Raw genomic sequence first — 20,418 nt, 5'->3', positions numbered from 1 at the left:
TAGGAGAGGTGAGCTGGAAGGACAGCTAGACATAATCAGAAAGAAATTTCAGAGTTAGGTATTGTGGAGATAGAACTCTTTTGTAGGTGATGACATGATTAAGGTCGTGTCGTCCTTGTATGTCACTGATTTTAGGTCCCTGGAGTTGAGAGTGATGGGTTGGAAAGTAAGACTCTTTGAGGGGCTTCTGCATGCAGGTTGGAAATCCTCAAGTTTGTGGACTGAACTCTTTGAGGAAGGAAGCGTGACCAGGAGATTGGGCATGAACAGCCACCAGGATTGGGATAGAGAGACATGTGTGGACTGAGTGAATTTCCAAAGGAGGAGAGTTAGCTGAGTAGAGTTGGTTGGGAGAGGGCCTGGAAATGGCGACATGGAGCAAGAAATAGGATTTTACAGACATATCTAATTATAGATATACAGAATATATAATATATAGATATTCAGAATAAGGAATCTTGTCCTTGTCTCTGAAATAATCAAAACCTCTGGGCAGTAATTTATAGTAGAGCTGCTTATAATGTTGATTTTTAAATGTATCTTCTTACAGCAAGCTGCCCACGAGAAACAATCTAATTGGCTGGGCATATAGCAGGGGGCTGTATTCTAATGAATGTGTTGCTCAGAAAGCTGAAGAGGAATGGACATGTGCTGTCTGCACCCTAATAAACAAACCTTCTGCTAAAGAATGTGATGCTTGTATGACTTCAAGACCCAATGGTAAGATTGAGTCTTCCTTTCTTTGATCATTTTATCTGCAAGACTGTTAATTATACAAAGTCAAGGATCCTGCCATTCAGTAATCATAATATAAGAATAATTCTTTCTTCTTGAGAGCTCAAAGGAATTGTCCTTAATTTGAGTAAGTCTCCATTATACAAGAATTTATTCACTACAATATATATATTTTTGCATATAAACTATCTCCACAGAGATCCATAAGCACCTGGGTTTTTCCCTCCTTTTTATTTTAGGGGGAGGGAAAACATGCTTGTGCTAAAACAGTAAGTTCTTTTGTATCTCAAAAATTGAGATTATCACATCTGTTCTCCTCCCCTGTTTCTAATGAATTATTCAATAAAGCTTTGTTTTATGCAGATTTCAGCATCTTTCTAGTTTGTTATTCAGTCCAAGTGTTATAAATTGAAAGGGAGGTTTTCTGAAAGAATGTGTTTGCAGGTGGAATGGAAAAATTCCTCCTCTCTTCTTTATCCTCTCCACCCCTTGTTATTAAAAGCTTTACACAGACAATTGTACTGATTTCATTGAAATCCTTCAAAATAACTCTTTGCAACTTGCAATCTTGTGTGTTCAGAGAAATGTAAAACCCTCTATGGAAACCTGTGATTAAGACCCATCTCATTGATGTTGATTCTATTGTTTTCTCAATGTGTTATTTCCCCCCTTCAATTAGAACAGAACAAGTTCATTCTTGACTTATGTTCTTCCATACTTTGTAGGCTGGATTGCTACATTTTATTTCTTGGGCCAAGGAAACAGGCCTTGCTGAGAGCAGAGCTTCAGGACTCTTGGTAGAAGCCGCTCTTGTTCCAATATCACAAAGCTCTTTGAGTCTTAAGATAAGAGAACCTTGGGTTTCTAAATTTACTTCTCCATTCAGAACATTCTTACTCTTTGCTAATAATCTTTCTTTCCCTTTTCTTTGGTAGTCTGTACCGCAAAGATATAGATCAGAATAATAATGCAGAATGACATCCCGATAGAAAATGTTCTTAATACAGGTTCCTTAGTTCTAAGATATAAGGAATTACAGTGCAGTCTGGTTTTCAGTTCAGCAATATTTAATAAATGTGAATAGCTCTTTTCATCCATCTATATTCATATTATTTTAAATAAGACTTTCATTGTAAGTCCAGTTAGCCACAGAAACGAAGCTTATAATGACATTCAGGATCTCTCCCTTTAGTAACCTTAATAACTTAAAATACCTGTCCTGCTTTTAACGACAACTCCTTTGGAAAGGGTTTTATAAAACCCTGCATTACTATTGCCATTTCTGTAGTCCCCCTAGTTCCTAGAAACTGATATCCCAGTGGTACATGTAGACTCCAGAAACATGATGAAAGTCAGTGGAAAATGTGTAAATTTCTTTCCGTTATGCCATGAATGTATAGAGTGGAAATCATTTAACTTAAATTATAGTTGTTTTGCTAATTAATAGGTGGTGCAGGAGAGTATTGAACTTGGGAGTCTGATACATACAGTTGGGTGACCTTGAATAAATTCTCTTAACCATTTTCAGCTTCAGTTTCCTTATCTGCAAAATGATCTATCTCAAAGAATTATTGTAAGGATCAAACAAATTAATTACTTTGTTATCAAATTATCAAACATGTAAATCATTTTTGCAAGTCTTAAAGCACTCTATTGTCATTCAGACATTCATTCATGTCCAAGTCTTCATGGTCCTATGTACCATTGCCTTCCGGGCCTTTCCAACCTGAAGGGCTCATCTTCCGATGTAGTGTCTTTTAGTATTTTTAAAAATACTTTCATGGGGTTTTCTTGACAAAACTGTCTAGTGCTTTGCTTTTTCTCCAGTTTTGCTGAGAAGTAACTTGCTTTAGTGTCAAACTCTGGTTTTTCTGACTCTAGACCCATTGCTATATCCACTATATCACCTAGGTACTCCAAAATGCTATATAAAAGCTAGGTATTATTGTGTTTAACCATTAAAAATGGTTAAATTCGAAGCATAAAGAGTAAATTTTGTGATCTAAGTAAAATGTTATTTTTTGGTAAAATTTTTTCCCCTAAAAATAACTAGCAGAACTGTGGGAGTAGAAACATAGAATAAAAACATATGACATGGTTCAATGGATATATGATTGGGGATTTTGACTTTATATATGATCACTCTTGCAAATATTAATAATATGGAAATAGGTTTAGAACAATGATACATGTATAACCCAGTGGAATTGGTTGTCAGCTCAGGGAGGTGGGAGAGAAAGAACTTGAATCCTATAACCATGGAAAAATACTCTTAATTAATTAATTAAAATAAATAAATAAAATAACTAGCAGAATGTTATATGAATAAGGAAATAGTAGTTGTCTATGAGACTTTAATATTTTAAAATATTTTAGTACCTTAACACTGTAATACTGTTAACCTTTTAACTTATATAATGTTTACAACACTTTATCTTCATAGCAACCATGAGAGATGGATGCTATTATCCATTTTTACAGGTGAGGAGACTGAGGCAAGCAGAGATTAAATGGCTTGCCCAGGGTCACATAACTAGAAAAAGTCTACAACTAGTTTGAAACCAGGTCTTCTTAATTCAGGTCTAGGGCTCTATCCATTGCTCTAGCTGCCTCAATATATCATCATAACTTTTCCTTTCATTTCAAGATGCAAAGAAAGCAGAAGATGACAATAATTCTGTCACCTATGATAATAATCTGATGAAGTATCCTTGTAATAATTTTGTTAAATGCCATAAGGAAGTAAAGATTAATCGGAAGACTGCATTTGGAATGACAACTCTGGTTTTGACAGACCTAAGCAATAAATCCAATTCTTTAGAAAGTATCAGAAAACCAAACGTGAAGTCTAATGGAGATGTTCAAAACTCTCCTGTTGGTCACGTTTGCTTTAATGATGCACAGCATCCCTCCACGGAGAAAGGCAAAGCCACAATTCTACCATGGGACAAAGTCAATGGATCACCCATCTTTGATTCTCAATCTAGCTTATTAAGTCCAGCACACAAAAAAATGAAGACTAACCGCTCCTCTCCAGAGCTCAAAAGTTACAGCACTGAATTCTCAAGCACGTGGAATACATCCAACAGCAGAGCCACGTCTGTCAGGTATTTTGCTTAAATAATAGAATGGTGGGAAGTAATGGGGAAAGGAAGGTGGCCTAGAGAATAGTCATTGCTGACATGGTTGGAATTGATTGTGGATAGTACTTTGAGGGATTGCTGTTATATTAACCAGCCCTTCTCTTCATTGTCTCTTCTGATATTGCTAACCACTGGAAGAGGCCATGGGGAATTAGCAGCAAAGAAATCTTTAGTGACTTTGGGAGGGAGCAGTTTCCATCTAGTCATAGAGACAAAGCCAGATTGCTAAGGGTTAAGAAATGACTGGGCTGTCAAAGCTTTAAACCATTCTCAGACTTTTGGGACACTGTATATATGATTTGACTCAGAACTTACCAAACCCATTTAAAGATATTTTAGATATTAGATCATAAAGATATTAAAGAGATATATGTGTATATATATATTTATCTATTTATTTGTTCCTTTATTTATTTGTTTGTGTGTTTATCAAGTACTCAACTGCTGGTGGAAATTTGAAGAATCTAAAGTCACTAAAAATCTTTGTAGGAGGTGGGCTGGTATGGGGATAGAATGTTAGACTGAGTGTCAGGGCGCCCAAAGTTTGAATCCTGCCTAAGTTATTTCCTAGCTGTGAGGCTCTAGGCAAGACATTTAACTCCTCTGTGCCATAGTTCCCTCTTCTGTAAAATTAAGGAATTGGTTTCATTGACCTGAAATGGGAGTGTATATTAAATACTAAGTAGTAAAACAACTGTTCCTCTCTGTGACCTCTTCCAAACTTTCTACTCTCTTCTGTATTTTAACAATATTTCATTCATTTCCTCCTCTACTACTGACCCATCAACTCTTTTCTCCTGTGACAAGAAGGAATTCCATCCTCATTTCAAATGAAGACTTCACCCTCAAGGGGTGTATTCTTGCTTTGTAATTCTATGGTGAAAAATGTGAAAATGTACAAATTAAAATACTGTATTAGATTACTTAGTATACAGTGGTATCACATAGAAACATGGACCATTAAACCATATACTCTGGTTCAAGCCACACTCTGGAGTTACAGGCATCTCATATTTGTTACCTCTGGTGTATGCCATGATATGCCAAGTCCTATCCACTGCTTCCTACCAGAAATACTTCTTTTCTGGGACCTGAAATTTCATCAATATGGGCATTCCTTCCACCAGAACAGACCATAACTCTTCTGTGCTATAGGCAGCTGTCTTCCTGATATGCCATTGCCCAAAAAACTCATTAACCAGTATCTAACCTTCTGGTGATGCATCTGTCAAACAGACTAGCCCTCCGGAGACAGTCATCCAGTTGTGTTTGTAATTGAAACTCTTTCATCTTGGGGAAGTCTTGCAGCACTTTTCCTTGACTAAGATAATTCTCAAGGATCCACGGTCTCTTCCATTCCATTAGAATAAAACTTCAGTGGAGAGCCATAGAACATCATCATAAACAGCGAACAAATGATGGTCAACAATTGCCTTTCCCCGACCCTCTCTATCATTCTCTTAAGTCTAGACAACCAACAAAACAATCACTCAAAACCCTGATTTGTAGTATTTGCCAATTTCTGGGATATAAATTGCTCCCACTGGAAATTTAACAATGGACACTGATTCAAACTGGCTCCAGCATGCCCCTGCTTCTCTGCCTCTAAGCTATGTGGGTAGTATGTTATATTTGCCAAATAAAGGCACTTTCTAAACTTCTCTTTAAAAAGTCTAAAAACCCATTCTTTTTCACTCATTCTCCAATTTAGATATATTGTGCCCAGTACTGTTAGGTGCTTTGCAAAATGTGAAATAAGTAACCAAAGTAGAACTTGATCTATAAGATCTTACATTCTCAGTCATTCAGTAAACATTTATTAAGCACTTGCTATATGCCAGGCACTTTACTAAGCACTGGAAATAGAAAGAAAGAAAGAGAGTCTCTGTTCTCTAGGAGTTCACAGTCTAATGTGGGAGAAAAAATGCAAATAAATTATATATGAGCATTATATAGACAGAATAAATTGGAGATGATCAATGGAGGGTTGGATCATTAGCACTGAGAAGTTAAAGTGTATTTTTCAAAGGGAGATGTGACTAAAGATGGGCCATCAATTATAACATCCTTTTTTTAAAAATAGTTTTATTGATACTCGTTTTGCTAGTATAACCATGTCACATCCTAATGATTCTCATCTCCTGGACCTATGGGACCTTATAAAAATATATACAGTAAGATAAAACATATCAATACATTGATCAACCAAAAATGTATGCCTCATTCTACCCCTCTGTAGTGAAGTGGGAAGTAGGCTTCATTTTAGCCCTGTAAAATCAGAATTGGTCTCTGATTTGATTAGTTCTGAAGTTTCTCCATGTTCCTTTCCTTTGCATTTGGAGCCCTTGGTCTTTTATTAAACCATTTTGGCGGTCTGATGAAGCTTATAGATCCCTCTTCAGAATAATGCTTTTAAATGCATAAAATAAAATACACAAGATCACAGAATAAGCCAATTGTGTTGAAATATAACTATCAAAACATTAAAAGAATAGTTAACAGATTGCAGGTTAAGAACCCTTCTGTTGAGTTACTTGGGCCATTTTGTAATTTGTTTCTCTGGTTCTGTTTACTCTGATCTGAAGCCATTCATTTAAGTCTCGCTGCCTGTCTAAATTCTTAGTTCTATAGTCCAGTTTGTTCAGTAAAATGGCATCCTTTAAAAAAAAAAAAAAACTTTACATCCACCATACACCTTATAATGGTTCCAAAGCAGAAGAGTGAGCTGTAGAGTAGGCAGTAGCGGTAAAGTGACTTGCCCAGAGTCACTCTGGCAGAAAGTGTCTGAGGTCACATTTGAACCCAGGACCTCCCACCTCTAGTCTTGCTTCTCAGTCCACTGAGCTGCTCCTAGTGATATTCTTTTCATTGCATATGGATTTGCTAATGGAATTCTTTTTATGACCAGTCAGATAAGCCACTCTTGCATAGTTTGATAGACTTAATCTAGCTGGATTGACTCCTTGGGGTCATTAATGGTTAATTCTTGACTTACGGCGGTTCTACTCTCACTTATTGGCTTGTCCCAGGTGACAACTCCCCCGCATGCCAGGTGCTACTTTTATTAGCTTAAACAGTAGGTTCTGCCTTTGAAATGGTAACATCTTGGCAAAGGAAGGTGCTCATCCCTGGCTTGTTCACTTTTTGGCTGGAACCACATATGATTTGTGACTCTCCCTGATTCCAAGCCCGTCGCTCTATCTGCTGTACCACCTAGCTGCCTGCCCTTGGAGTTAGTTCCTATCATTGCTCCCATTTTACAGATGAGGAAATCAGAGGTGGATCAAAGCAAAGTGACATGCCAAGGGTCAGTGTCTGACCCTTGCTAGTAAGTGTCTGACTAAATTTGAACGTGGGTCTTCATGACACCAGCTTCCAGCACTCCTATCCATCTTATCAGCTAGCAACCTATCCTATAGGATAAAATAAAATCTGATTTAGGAAAGTGTAAATTACCTGAAAATAACCTCTGAATAATGTGCTCAAATCCCATTTTTCCAGAGAAGAGTGAAATAAAAATGATTGTTTTTAAACATATTGAAATGATGTAAAAATTTGAATACCTATATTTTTGCCAAGTGAATAAATCTTGAAAAATGTAATTGAGGGTTTAAAATCAATTATTGAAGCCTCATTTCTTTGTAAACATTAGCAGTCAAACCAAATGATAAAACCTAGCACAGCATACTACTTAAAAAGACTGGTCTGGTGCCATTTACTGACTCTCGCTGAGCCATGGTGTGATTGGTACACTTCAATCAATCAAGGTCAGCTAGCAGAATGTGTCATGGGATGAAGAAATTCACCTGGAAGTCCTTAGACATCCAGCTACTTTACATGGAGTAAGCTGTAAATTACAGTCACTTGTTTAATTTTTTTCTCTTTGTCTGGAAGACACAGTGTTCATCTTGTGGACAAGTCACCCAGCGGAAGTTCACAGAATCCTGCTTTCTGCTAGGAGCAGGTGGCCCAGTCACAGACTTTGTAACCAGTCTAATGGACTCTCATAATCATTTGACATGGTCGTTGATTGAATGGTTACCATCATTCTCATTACAAATGTAGTCACTTTATGCACCACTACCCTTTTTCTATTAAATAAATAAGCCATTTTCCATTGTGTTTTAAAAAAAAAAGTTTAGTTTTATCCAATTACTAGAATAAAAATCAGATGACTGAATCAATTAAATTAAAAGTTAAGAACTGTGAGATGTCTTAACAAGCATTTTGTTACCTAGGAATAACGCACATTAATGTACTATCAATAGATGCTTGTTTTTCTTTCTTTTTTTTTTTAATAGAAGAAACAATACTCTTTAACCAAAGGACCAATCATCCCTTTGGAACAGTGGTTCTTAATCTGGAATTTATGAAGTTGTTGTTGGTAGTGGGTTTAAAAATATATATTTTGAGAACCATTGGTTTCCTTTGAAATATCATATATTTTATTCATTTTTAAACAATCCAGGGAATCCATTACACAAAAAGTTCAAAATCCCTGCTTTAGAATTTTAAAGAAATTTAGAGATCAGATCTAAACTGAGTCCTATGGAATCTATGAAACCCTAAAGGGGTGAAAAGACTCAAGAAACCCACCAAAGTATTTTTGTATTCATTGATGATGATTCAAATGGTCTTATTTAAATCCCGACCATCATTTTGTTAGGAGTTGCCTTCTTGAAGGTGGGGCCAGTGGTGGTGTTAATGATCAGCTTAGAGCGATTAAGCTGGAATTATTTTGTCACATATCATTTCTGTGAACTTCAAGTTAATATGAGAGATGGTACACACACACACACACACACACACACACACACATATACACAAACCTCATGGCTTCTTTAGTGCTCTTCTATTACTGAGGACTTCTACTTAACTTGGTTTTAGTTGTCTGAGCAAGACACTTCCCCTTCTTGGGCCTCAGCCTATAAGTATACTAAATTTTATACTCTACAATATAGTCTAAAATACTAAATTTTTGATTAATAGTTACACATTCAGTAGGACTTGAGTGTTTGTCAATACAGATATTCCTTCCAGTGATGCAGGTTACAGCTCATCCAGGTCTGCTGGTTTTCCGTGGCATTAAGCTATAATCTAAAAATATTTTGCAGCATGGGTTATGTTGAAATTTTGTTAGAAAAGGAGGGTTCTCTCACTGTAGAAAACTTGGGAGCCATTGAAGTGTTATTCTTGTTCATAGTACCATTCCAAAAGATAGTAGTAAAACATAATTTAGCTTAAGATGTAAAAGATATAAAGTCTATTGTGGTATTTACTATTTTTTAAAATGTAGCAATTCTGAGAAGAGTCCCTATGGACATTATAGATAAAAATTTCATCTTAATTATATTATCCTTGTTATTATTGCTGGCTTTATTTTTAAAGGGGTAGCTCCCTTTGAATTTTTTTTAACCTTTGGCTTTAATAACTAGGAAGCACTATTTCCCTCTGACTGGTCCTATAAAAGACTAAGTAAGCTATTAAAATGGCATTATGAAAAGATATAAAAAATTTAAAAATAAAGAATCATGATTATAATGAAGGTTTCCATTTCAAAGAAAATATTTTTCAAACTAACATAAGAAAGACCTTCTTTAGGTTTCCTTTTATTCCCTGAATGTATATAAGACCTCCAGATATCCTTAATCATAATGGCAAGGAGAATAAAATTTCATTACTTGGTTTTATAAAATATCCATCTCTATTCCTCTTGCCAGGCTTTTCCCCCCCTGAAATATGATTGGCACCATTGTTGTGGACTTAATCAAGGAGAAATGTGAAAAACTTCCCTTGATTAAACAATAAAGAGGATATTCTCTGTGGTTGCTAAGAACTATTTATTAAAGTTTACTACTAGGCGAAAATGTTATTACAAAAGATTGAATGTTTTCTTTTTCTTTTTTTCTTGTGGATTTTTGAGGGCAAGAGGCATAAAAATGCTTGATAATTGAAAAAAAATAAAAATTAACCTAAGAAAAGAGAAAAAATGGAAATTGTGGCTACTTTAGGGTCAAAGGAAGAGAGAACAGAAATTGAGAACATTTTAAAGATGGTAAAAAATGGCAACATCTCAGTGTGGGGCAGGACAAAAAAAAAGCATAAGAAAATGGAGCCATTCTCATGTCTTAGGTGAAAATTTTAGTCACGGCCTTGCTCTTCAGAAATACTCATTATGACCTTTGGTTATAGAGAACTCTTGGTGAATGTGAAAATTACTCACCAAATGGCATAGCAAAGACTAACGCCATTTACATTTCTTGACTATGGTTGACCAGAGATCCATTCCTGGCCATCATTTTGTTAGGAGTTGGTTTCTCGAAGGTGGGGGCAGTGGTGGTGTTAATGATCCCCTCAGAGCGATTAAGCTGGCGTTATTTTGTAACCTGTCATTTCAGTGAACTTCAAGTTAATATGACAGATGGTACTTGTACAAAAAACATTGACAGTCCTCGCTGCAATAAACACAACCGCCTCTGCGTTCTCCGAGTTGTGAGGAAGGATGGAGAAAGCAAGGGCAGGCAGTTTTATGCTTGTCCTTTACCTAAAGAAAGTCAGTGTGGGTTTTTTCAAGTAAGTATAAGGTTCATTTAACATTAATTAATAAAAATAGTAAAAATAACATTTATAAAATATTTTCACATATTTACTACAGGATAATGGGTAACAATTTCTCTCCAAAACCTTTTCAGATTTAAAGGGGGAAAAAAAGCTTCACTCTGCTTTCTGAAGACCAGATAACGAATAACATAAAAATCAATGAGACTCAGTAAAAGTTTATTAAAAACACACTTAATAAGACTTATCACATCCCTCCTCCACAGGGCTTTTCAAACGCTAATTTGTCCCCATGAGGAAAGAAGTATTATTATCCTTAGCTTATGTATAAAGAATAGGATTAAGTGATTTACTCATATAGCAAGTCTGAGATAAGAATGTCACAGTTCTGACTTCCTGTGCTACCCCCAAACTACTCAGGATGTCGTGTACATATATATTAGAATAATAAAAGTTGGGAGAGAAAATATGCTGAATTCCCTGTGGTTTTACTCCCCAGGAAGCTTATTGATATTGGGCATTTAATCAATGTTTTTTTTTTATTTTTATTTAATGAATTAATTTAGAATATTTTTCCATGGTTACAAGATTGCATTTAATCAATGTTAGTGAGTGACAGTATTAATATCCTGGAATCTCACTGAAACATAGAAGTATAAATTTTAGCAAAAGTTGAGCTCTATCTCAACCACCCCCTTTGGAGAAGGGAGATTTAATATTGGACTCTGTATTGCTTTAACATTATGCTATCCCAGTATAGCATAGTAGATGGAGAACTCTGGATCATTAGGATATCGGTTCAAATTCTGCTTGTGATAACTTACCAGCTGTGTAACTATAGGCAAAATTCTTAACCTTTCTGAATTGCCATCTCTGTTATATGAAGTGAAACTAGCTCTCCCAGAGGGTCACTTCTGTCTCTAAAGTTATGACCCTGAAACTGACTTTGTTTATCTTTATATATTTATCATAGGTATTAATCACCAAACATTTGTTAAGTGCCTGGTATGTGCCAGATGCTGGGTAAATGATATCTTAGACATTATGTCTCATGGCACGAATGCCAACACCTGCATTTCATTCAGTGTGCAGGTAGTTTTCATCAATATCTTTATGAACTTGGAAGAAAAGCTATAAAAATTTTAGAAATTAAAAATTAAGAAATAAGCTATAAATAAGCTATAAAAAATCTAGAAATTAAAAATTCATTTTTTAGAATAACCAATTAAAATTGAGAATTAAGGAAACTCTCCAGGACAGTTCAGTTGATTGGGTAAAGGAGAGGAATAACTAACTTTGTTTTTTTAGGCAGTGAGATCCTCGGGGGCAAGAACTCTCGTCTTTCTACAGCTAGCACAGCACAGCTTTTCTTAGCTATTATACATACTGTTATATCATTTTCATAAATGCTCTAATATCTCTTTATTTCCTTTTTTCAGTGGGCTGATTTATCCTTTCCGTTCTGCAATCATGGAAAACGCTCGATCATGAGGACTGTGCTAAAAATTGGTCCTAATAACGGAAGAAAGTTCTTTGTGTGTCCTCTCGGGAAAGATAAACAGTGTGATTTCTTTCAGTGGGCCCAAAATGAACCAGGAATACAAGTTACCCCAGGATGCTAATTGTTCTTAACTTGTATAAAACATCTGCTTCTTAATCTCTTAAAATATTATATAAGGCACTAGACTCTTTTTATTTAATTTTGAGGTTAAATAATAGCCACAGTTCACTGGAGGCATCACCAGTGCTTGAAGGTTATTGTTGATATTCCAGAGCTCTCTTCCAGCTTCCTATGTATCTTCTCTCTCCTCCTGCCCTATATTACTTTTACCTTGATGAGGTCATTGTGTTTCATCAAATATATTAATACCTCCTATGTAATGACTGTATTTAATGGCAAAAATAAAGCACTTTTAGCATAATAGTAATTGCTTGTAATGGATGCAGAGAAGCCTGGACCAGGACTGGAGAAGGGATATCTAATGGATAATTTTTTAAGCTGTGTATCTTCACCAGAGGGATGAAGCAGAGAGTGCTGATGAAGCAGACAGTGGCAAAGCAGAATTTGTTTTCCAGCCCTTCCACTAAGTGCTGGAATAATCTCTGGCAAGTCATTTCACTACTGGAGCCTCAATTTCCCTGTTTGTAAAATGAGAGAGTAGGACAAGATGAGTGACTCCTTGGAGTGATCTCCAGGGTGGCATGTAGGCATCCCAGGGAGTGTGTAAACCAGTCTGCAGAGAAAAGGGACCAACCAGTCAGATGGGCATGGTTCCCTACCCTCACTGGAATGTCCACTCACAAGACAGGTCTCTCACACACCACCACCACTCCTATCACCCTTTTCCCTTAACACACTCCCACACCACCCTGATCTCACACCCTCCAGCTCTGGGCAAGTTCCCAGACTCTCACTGGGCATCTACTCCTGGCAGTTATAGCTGTTACCTGGGGATTATTGGGAAAATCTGCCCATACCAACCTCAGGATACTTCAGGCTTCCCATTGGATTACTGGAGACACTCCATAACTAACTCAGTACTAAGAAATTTGCCTGCCTCAGTTTCTAGCTCTAGTGGAAGTGATTTTTCAGTGTTGAATTTTACTTTCTTAACTAGCTGTATAATTAATATGACTACATAATTAATTGCTAGTAATTATTATTTACAATTTCACCCTATCCCCTAGGAACATAAAAATTTTTCAGAAATAATAAAACATTTAACCATTAAAATTATTTTTTCATTAAAATTATCCATTAATATTATTTTTCATTAAAATTATTAGAATTCTTTTTGTGAACAAAGAGGTTTTTTTTTAATTGAGAGCATACTTTTTTTAAGTGGTAAAGTATTTTAATGTTTAATTCATCTACTTCATTCTTTTAATTTTTTTATTTCATGTATGTGTCATAAGAGAACTACAAACAAAAGAAAAATGAAAAAGATTTGCTGAAATCATCATACAAATTATCTCCATCAAGGAGAGTGGGAACTCTACAGCTGAACCTTAATATTCACAGTCCCTAAGACCCAGAAGAAATAAAAATAGCTCTGAAAAGAATAAAGAAGGGAAGAGCATTCTGATTGGAGAGGGTGCGTATGTGCACATATACAGGAGACTGACTCCCAGGATGATACAATTGTGAGGATATTGAGAGACTGGCTTATGTGTTTTCTAAAGGAGAGGAAGATATCAAGACATAAGAAATTCAGACCTTATTGATTCTTAAAAAAAAGGCTGAGAAAAGATCAACAATTAATAATCTCTATGCCTATTTTCCCATGTAGGGAAAATCTTCATGAGAGTCCTCTGTGAATTATGGACCTCCTCAATGAAATTATTAGTAGAGAACAAGCAGGATTTCCTGAATGATATTCAACAAAGTTAGATCTTTCCATGTCATAGTTGGCTTAAAAGAGTATCTATCAGGTCCTGTTCTTATCATTTTCTGATAATGAAAAAATATTGGATTCCATTGAATAAAACAGCTTTACAGCCCCTTACAACCATGCATCTTCCAAATATCTATGAAGATACTAAAGATTATTTGGAATATGTAACAATAAATAACTTTTCAGTGGCCTACTGATAAGAAAAATGAGGCAAAGTGGCTTGGTGGAAAGAACCAAGGATTTGGATGTGGCCTCAGACATTCCTAGCTGGGTGATCCTGGGCAAGTCACTTAATCCCAATAGTCTAGCCCTTATCACTCTTCTGCCTTGGAACCAATACTTGGGATTGATTCTATGGCAGAAGGTAAGAGTTGTTTTTTTAACAAAAAATTAGGTGAGGCATAAAGCAAGAAGATATAAGCTCACAAAAGGTATTTTCTGTAGTGATGGACAAGATCTAGCAGACTAAGTTGAAGAAAGATTCTCTGTCAATTGTGTCAAGCCACAAAATGTTGTAAAGCCTCTTGGAAGATCACTTGGACTTAGTACAGTGCCTGGCACATAACATGTGTTTAATAAATGTTTATTGACTAATGACTCAAAGGAGCTCATCCCATCCATCCACACAGAAAGGACCAAACGAATGAAGAGTGTCTATTGCCCAGATTTTAACAAGCATCTGAATACCCCGTGTAGCTTGTTCATCAGTAGATGGATGGATGGATGGATGGATGGATGGATGGATGGATGGATGGATGGATGGAGAGATGGATAGATAATCTTGGGCTGATATTTAAACTTCAAAGATTGAGTGTGAAGAGGACCAGTTTTACCAGAGGAAGTTTCCTCACTCGGTAATTCTCTAATAAGTGACATCACAAATCTAGTACCTATAAGTAAGACACATGTGTTGTCAGCCTCCCTAGTAGAATGCAAGTTCCACGAGAGAGACATTTTCACTTCTGTCTGTGTATCTCTATTGCTTAGCACCATGCCTGATACATAGTAGGCACTTAATAAAAGTTTATCATCTGATAGATTGAATGACTTTTTAATCGGTTCCAAGGCTTCCAGAAGAGTGATAAGAGCTAGGCAATGGGGATTAAGTGATTTTCCCATGGTCAGGCAGCTAGGAAATGTATGAGGTCCAATTTGAACCCAAGACCTCCCATCTCTACACTTGGCTCTCAATTCACTAAGCCACTTAGCTGCCCCTTGAATGATTAAAGTCTCGACTCTGACACATAGCTGTAAATATCTTGGCAAATCACTTATCCTTTTGGTACTTCAGGGTAACTTTCTAAGACTTTTAGTAGGCTCTCTACATTGCTAGTTGTAGTTTCACTGTGAACTCCAGAAATAGATAAAATCACAGGCCAGGAGTTCTCCTTTCCCCTTAAGTAATATTTTTTTTTTGGCTTTCAAAAGGCTGGAAGAAAAAGATGAAAACAAAACCGTTCATCTTAACTGTTAACTATAGTGGCAAAGATGTCCTAATTGGCAGTCTATTGCTCCTTGTCACAATCCAATTCCTAGGACTAAGCAGGGTCTGTGGAAGTGTGAGCCATCCTCAGCCTGGGATGTAGTGAAAAGGACAAGTGAGAAGTTCCTACAGGTGGAAGTTCTGAACACAGAATAGATGAGCCACCAAGTACTGTTAGAATAGTGATCTGAATCTGTGATTGGAGTTTCCACACCAATGAAATAATTCCTTAAAAATATTTTCGAAAACAAACATTTATTTTTCAAAGAATCAGGTCAAGGGAAGAAACTGGATTGGCCACTCGCTCTCATTGACCTTTGAATGGTTCTGCAGACTTCAGATGTGAGGTAAGTCTATCCTTTCCTTTGGAAGGCGATTTGAATGGGTAAGGCAGGCACATGCAGCACCTTGCTTTGGTTTCTTGGGAGAGATTTGGAAGAACAATGACAAAAAACAGGATTAATATGTTACCTGGGTCAATCAGAATTAACAAAAGGATAACCTAGCCAAGTTTTCTAGGAACAATTATTGCCATCAAGCCCTTCTTTCCCCATTCCCCAAACTTGAACTGAAGCTTGAATTGAAGCCCCAACCCCATACCCACTTTTTGCTCTATCTCCTGAATTGTTCAGGATGAACAATTCCCTACTTAAGACAATCATCATCTATTTCTATGGAATCTCCTTCAATCTCCTTTTTCTCTATAGAAAAGACATGGAATTATGAGGAAGACACTTTCTGCATTCAGATTTCTGGAAAAACATAAGTACATATGTAGAAAAAATAGCTCCCAAGCAACTTTACTTCTCAGTTCTCTAGGCTACTCTCTAAAACTTAGAAACTGCAGAAAATGTGCAAACTCACATTGGTAGAGGGAATCCACCCACTCTAAAAGTTCTTTATACCAATGAAATCACATATCTACTCAATCTCTACTTTTTAAGACTTAAAAAAAGAATTGTGTTAGCCTCTGAGTCAGAAAAGCATGGGTTCTCTCTACTGAGGCCAGTATTTGTACATATATTGTCTGTGTCTAAATATCCTCCCCTACTTGTTCCTCACACCAATGAAATCACACAACCAGTCTGGGGACATGGGAAACTTAAAGGTTTACAAAGCCCCTTTCCTCACAATGATCCAGTGAAACTAGTAGTATGAGAATTTGGTTCTATTCTCCAAATGAGAAAACTGGGTCTCAGAAGTGAAAACTGTAGTTAAGCCATCAGGAAGCATCAAAGCTAGAACTTTGTCTCTGGTCACATAACAAGTAAGCATTAAAGCCAGGACCCACATCACACTGTGTGTGACGGAGCAGCCAGTATCTAGAACACCCCAAATTATCTATAATGTGCTTTCTCCTACGTGACTCTCCTCTCTACAAGTAAATAACTCATTTCTTCTCTCTTCAATTACTTTTAAATATATACTAAGATATACTAAATATTTAGTTGGACTGCAAACTTCAGTTTTGGGAATGGCAAAGACGGACATTTTCTTTGATGTATCCCCTGATTAGATTGTCTTAGGAAGATTTAGGTTCTGCTTTAAGTTCTTCTTTCCACAGGCTGAAATATGTGTCACTGCATGCATATGTTAGTATTGCTGAGAAGTTCAATGGGTGTAAGACCTGAAATAAAAATATGTTCCAATCTGAGTCCCTGTAGATTTTTAACACAATCTGTCAGTTGCTGTTACACGTTTTTTAACCTTGCTAACATTCTTCAAACATAAATTGCACTTAAATGTCATCTAAAGAGAGTATTTCAAGTTTATTACAAATGGGGAAAAATCTGCAGTGATTAAAGGCTGCTGAATCTTTCTAGTAATTTAAATGACAGTTCTCACAATTGTCATTTTCTTGAGCAATTTTCGAGAAATAAGCTTACAAGGAGATAGGCCCAAACTAATCAGATTAAAGGCTATGTATTCACAGAAAAGGAAAGAAGAGATAAAAATAACTCCACTTTAGTGCCTCATTGTATTGGATCACAGAAAGAAAATGAATAGATACTAATTATTGCTCATGATGCCCATGTTTTGCATGTGACGGAGCAGCCAGTATCCAGTACTTTGGGAGATGTGGTATTGGGTCCTGGCTTTGATGCTTACTTGCTATGTGACCAGAGACAAACTATTTAGCCTCTACATGCCCCAGGTTCCTCATTAGGATAATTAGGATAATACTTGCTCAGCCATCTCACAGTTATTTTGTGAGGAAAGTTATTCAAAAGGCTTGATGATTGTAGAATTAGAACTGGAAAGGACCTCAGAGACCATGAATGTCTTTTACCTCTTTTTATATCCCCAGCACTTAGCATAGTGCCTCGTACATATTTGACTCTTAATAAATGTCCATTAAGGACAACTAGGTAGTGCCGTGGATAGAGTGCCAGGCTGAGAGTCAAGAAAAACCCATTTTCCTGAGTTGAGAAATCTGGCCTCAGACACTTAATAGTTGTGTGATCCTGGGCAAGTCACTTAACTCTGCCTCAGTTTCCTCATCTGTAAAATTGGCTAAAGAAAGAAATGACAAAGTAATTGTATTGGTAAATACATTGGCAAATGTCGAACTATATTTGTAAATAGTATCTGTCAAGCAAACCCTAGATAAGGTCTCAAGAGTCAGATATTACTGAAAACAACTGAACAAAAATCTCATTAACTATTATTGACATATGGTCCATTTCTTTTCAGTTTTTTTCTTAAAGATGGTAAAGCTGAGATCTAAAAAGTTTAAATAACTTGTCCAAGATCGCAGAGATTACAGTTATGAATGATAGGATTCAAACTCAAGTCTTCTGACTCTAGAACAAATGCTCTTTTCACCATATCTTTGTGTGTGTACATTTGTGCTTATTACTTCATTTTATAAGAAACTAAATTAGATGGGTCAGTTAGGTCAAAGTCTCAAAAAGCAGATTATCTTATGAAGCTAATCTAGGCAATTTTCAACTCCTGGATTCTGAGTTCTTCTATCATAAAAATATAGAGAGAAGACTGGAACCCCATGGATCATAGGCATTAGAAAAGGTCATTGTGCCATATAGCAAGGAGGTGGAATGGCCAGAGGTCCTAAGTTTAAATACTCTGCTTGTTACATGACCTTGAGCAAGACACTGTTTCCATCATCTGTAAGATGGAGAGGAGTGTACTATGACCATTGTAGTCCCTATCTATAAACCTCCCAAAAGTGTGAGTATCTTCTGTTCTTTGGGAGACATTTAAATAGATTGTAAGATCAAAGGGTACTTTAGAAACTACCTAGTCTGAGACTTTTTTTTAATTAAAGAAAAGAAATTAGAGCCGATGGTACAAGAACCTTTTTTACTACTTTCTGCAATTAGTGGTAAAATCCAAATAGAGTTGGACCATAATGCTCCATTTCACAAAGTTTGCCCTATATTGCACCATATAGTGTCCTGATACAGGGCTGATAAGAATGCCAAGAAATTTTATTTAAAAACTTTTTTAATCATTCATAACTGGGGCTGTACCAACCAGGTGCCCAGGCTGGAATTGGACTGCTCTAGACAACCCCTGAACTATAGATTTAATCAACATTTGTTTGCTATTAAGTGCAGGATCTCAATTTTTACATAGCAAATTTGACCTTCATTGAGTAACCCTTGGCTTCTTAGAACTGTCCAAATGATTTAAGAAGAAACTGATTTCATGTGACAGTTTGTTTTGCAAATCATTTTACATATATTATCTTTTGATCCTCACCATAACCTTTTGAAGGAAGTATTACTTTCTCCATCTTTAAATATGAAGAAACCTCTGAGCCTTTGAGATATGAAACTGATCTGTGGTTTTACAGGCAGAGTCTTAACCTGTGACAACGACCTTTTCTAGGACTCTACTAGCCTCTTTTGCCTCTCATTTTCCCTTTCTTTACTGACTTCCATTCCCTCAGAATTGTGGAATTGCTTGGGTGAAATTTAAATATATGCAAGTGATCTCTCCTTTTCTTTCCACAGACCATAAATAATCTAAAAAAAGAGAAATTCAGTCTTCCAATTCAGAAAACCAAGTGAGAGAACCAAAGCACCTGAATAATTCTGAGATTTATTAAAATTCAATAAAGGACAAAGATATAACCCTTGTGTTGTGGACCCCAGTGGCACAAAGAACTTGAGGTAAACTCTGAGGGATTTTCTTTCTTCTTGGCTTTATCCAAGAAAGCTGAAAAAAAATCTACTGATGATATTCCCATAGTGAATTCAGACCAATTCTATTGCAAGCACAAAGTTTACATTTCTAAAGAGAATATTGTTTTTTAAAAAAGAAAAAACAATGAAAATTGATCCTTTGAGTAATTTTTAGTCTCAATGTTCTACGTCGGAGTTCTCAACCAGAGGTCCATGGACTCCCAAAGGGTATGTGAATAGATTTCAGAGAATTTATAAACTTGAATCTGAGGGAAAGAAAATTACATCCTTATTTTTATTAGCCTTTCTGTTTCTTTTGTAATCCCATGTAAAGATGTAAGGTCTTTCCTCTGTTAAATTTTAACAGATGCCCTAATTATTCTATTTCACCAAGTTTGGAAGTACAGAGGCTACTGACTGGTACAGTCTCACCACTGATTAGCACAGGAGCTTTGTCCTACTGATCTTTGACCTGAACTTGTTCCCCCCTTCCTCCAGGAGCTTACCATATTGATACTTGATCAGATTAACCCACTGTGCTTCAGAACCCCACAAGCTTAAGGGATCCACCAGCTTCAGCTCCCCAGAAACAGCAGCTCCATATGTCGAACTCCAGGCTCAACATTCTTTATATTTATTCATTTAAAAACATTATTCAGAGAAAGGTGCCATAGACTTCACCAGACTGCTGTAGGGATTCATGTTACAAAAATGATTAAGGACCCTGTTCTTTGTAAATCCTTAAAAGCACTTGGTCTCTAATAGATGACTTCTATTAACAAAGAATCCCTCCACTTCCAGGTTCCTTTGGGCTATTGATCACTAGTGGTTGAAGTGTTGTAGGGACTGTTTTTTTTTTCTCCTTTATTTCTGTTGTTTCTCATGGGTCAGCCCTAGTAGTTTCTCTCTCTCTCTCTCTCTCTCTCTCTCTCTCTCTCTCTCTCTCTCTCTCT

At 36.4% G+C, this 20,418-nt stretch overlaps 1 protein-coding gene across 1 annotated transcript in view; it reads left to right on the top strand.

The window, feature by feature from the left end:
* NEIL3 (nei like DNA glycosylase 3) overlaps window positions 1-12,331 on the top strand; it is a 56,922-nt gene extending 44,591 nt beyond the window's left edge. Inside the window, exons 7-10 of the mRNA XM_044681663.1 lie at window positions 551-720; window positions 3,383-3,806; window positions 10,277-10,451; window positions 11,876-12,331. Coding sequence (XP_044537598.1) covers window positions 551-720; window positions 3,383-3,806; window positions 10,277-10,451; window positions 11,876-12,058 — 952 coding nt within the window. The 3' untranslated portion in view covers window positions 12,059-12,331. The remainder of the gene's footprint in view (window positions 1-550; window positions 721-3,382; window positions 3,807-10,276; window positions 10,452-11,875) is intronic.
* Window positions 12,332-20,418: the final 8,087 nt, after the last annotated feature.

The sequence above is a fragment of the Gracilinanus agilis genome, chromosome 6, assembly GCF_016433145.1.
Source record: "Gracilinanus agilis isolate LMUSP501 chromosome 6, AgileGrace, whole genome shotgun sequence".
NCBI classification, from domain to species: Eukaryota; Metazoa; Chordata; class Mammalia; order Didelphimorphia; family Didelphidae; genus Gracilinanus; species Gracilinanus agilis.
Note: the sequence above shows the minus strand (reverse complement) of the source record. Positions and strands in the feature narration are given on the sequence as shown.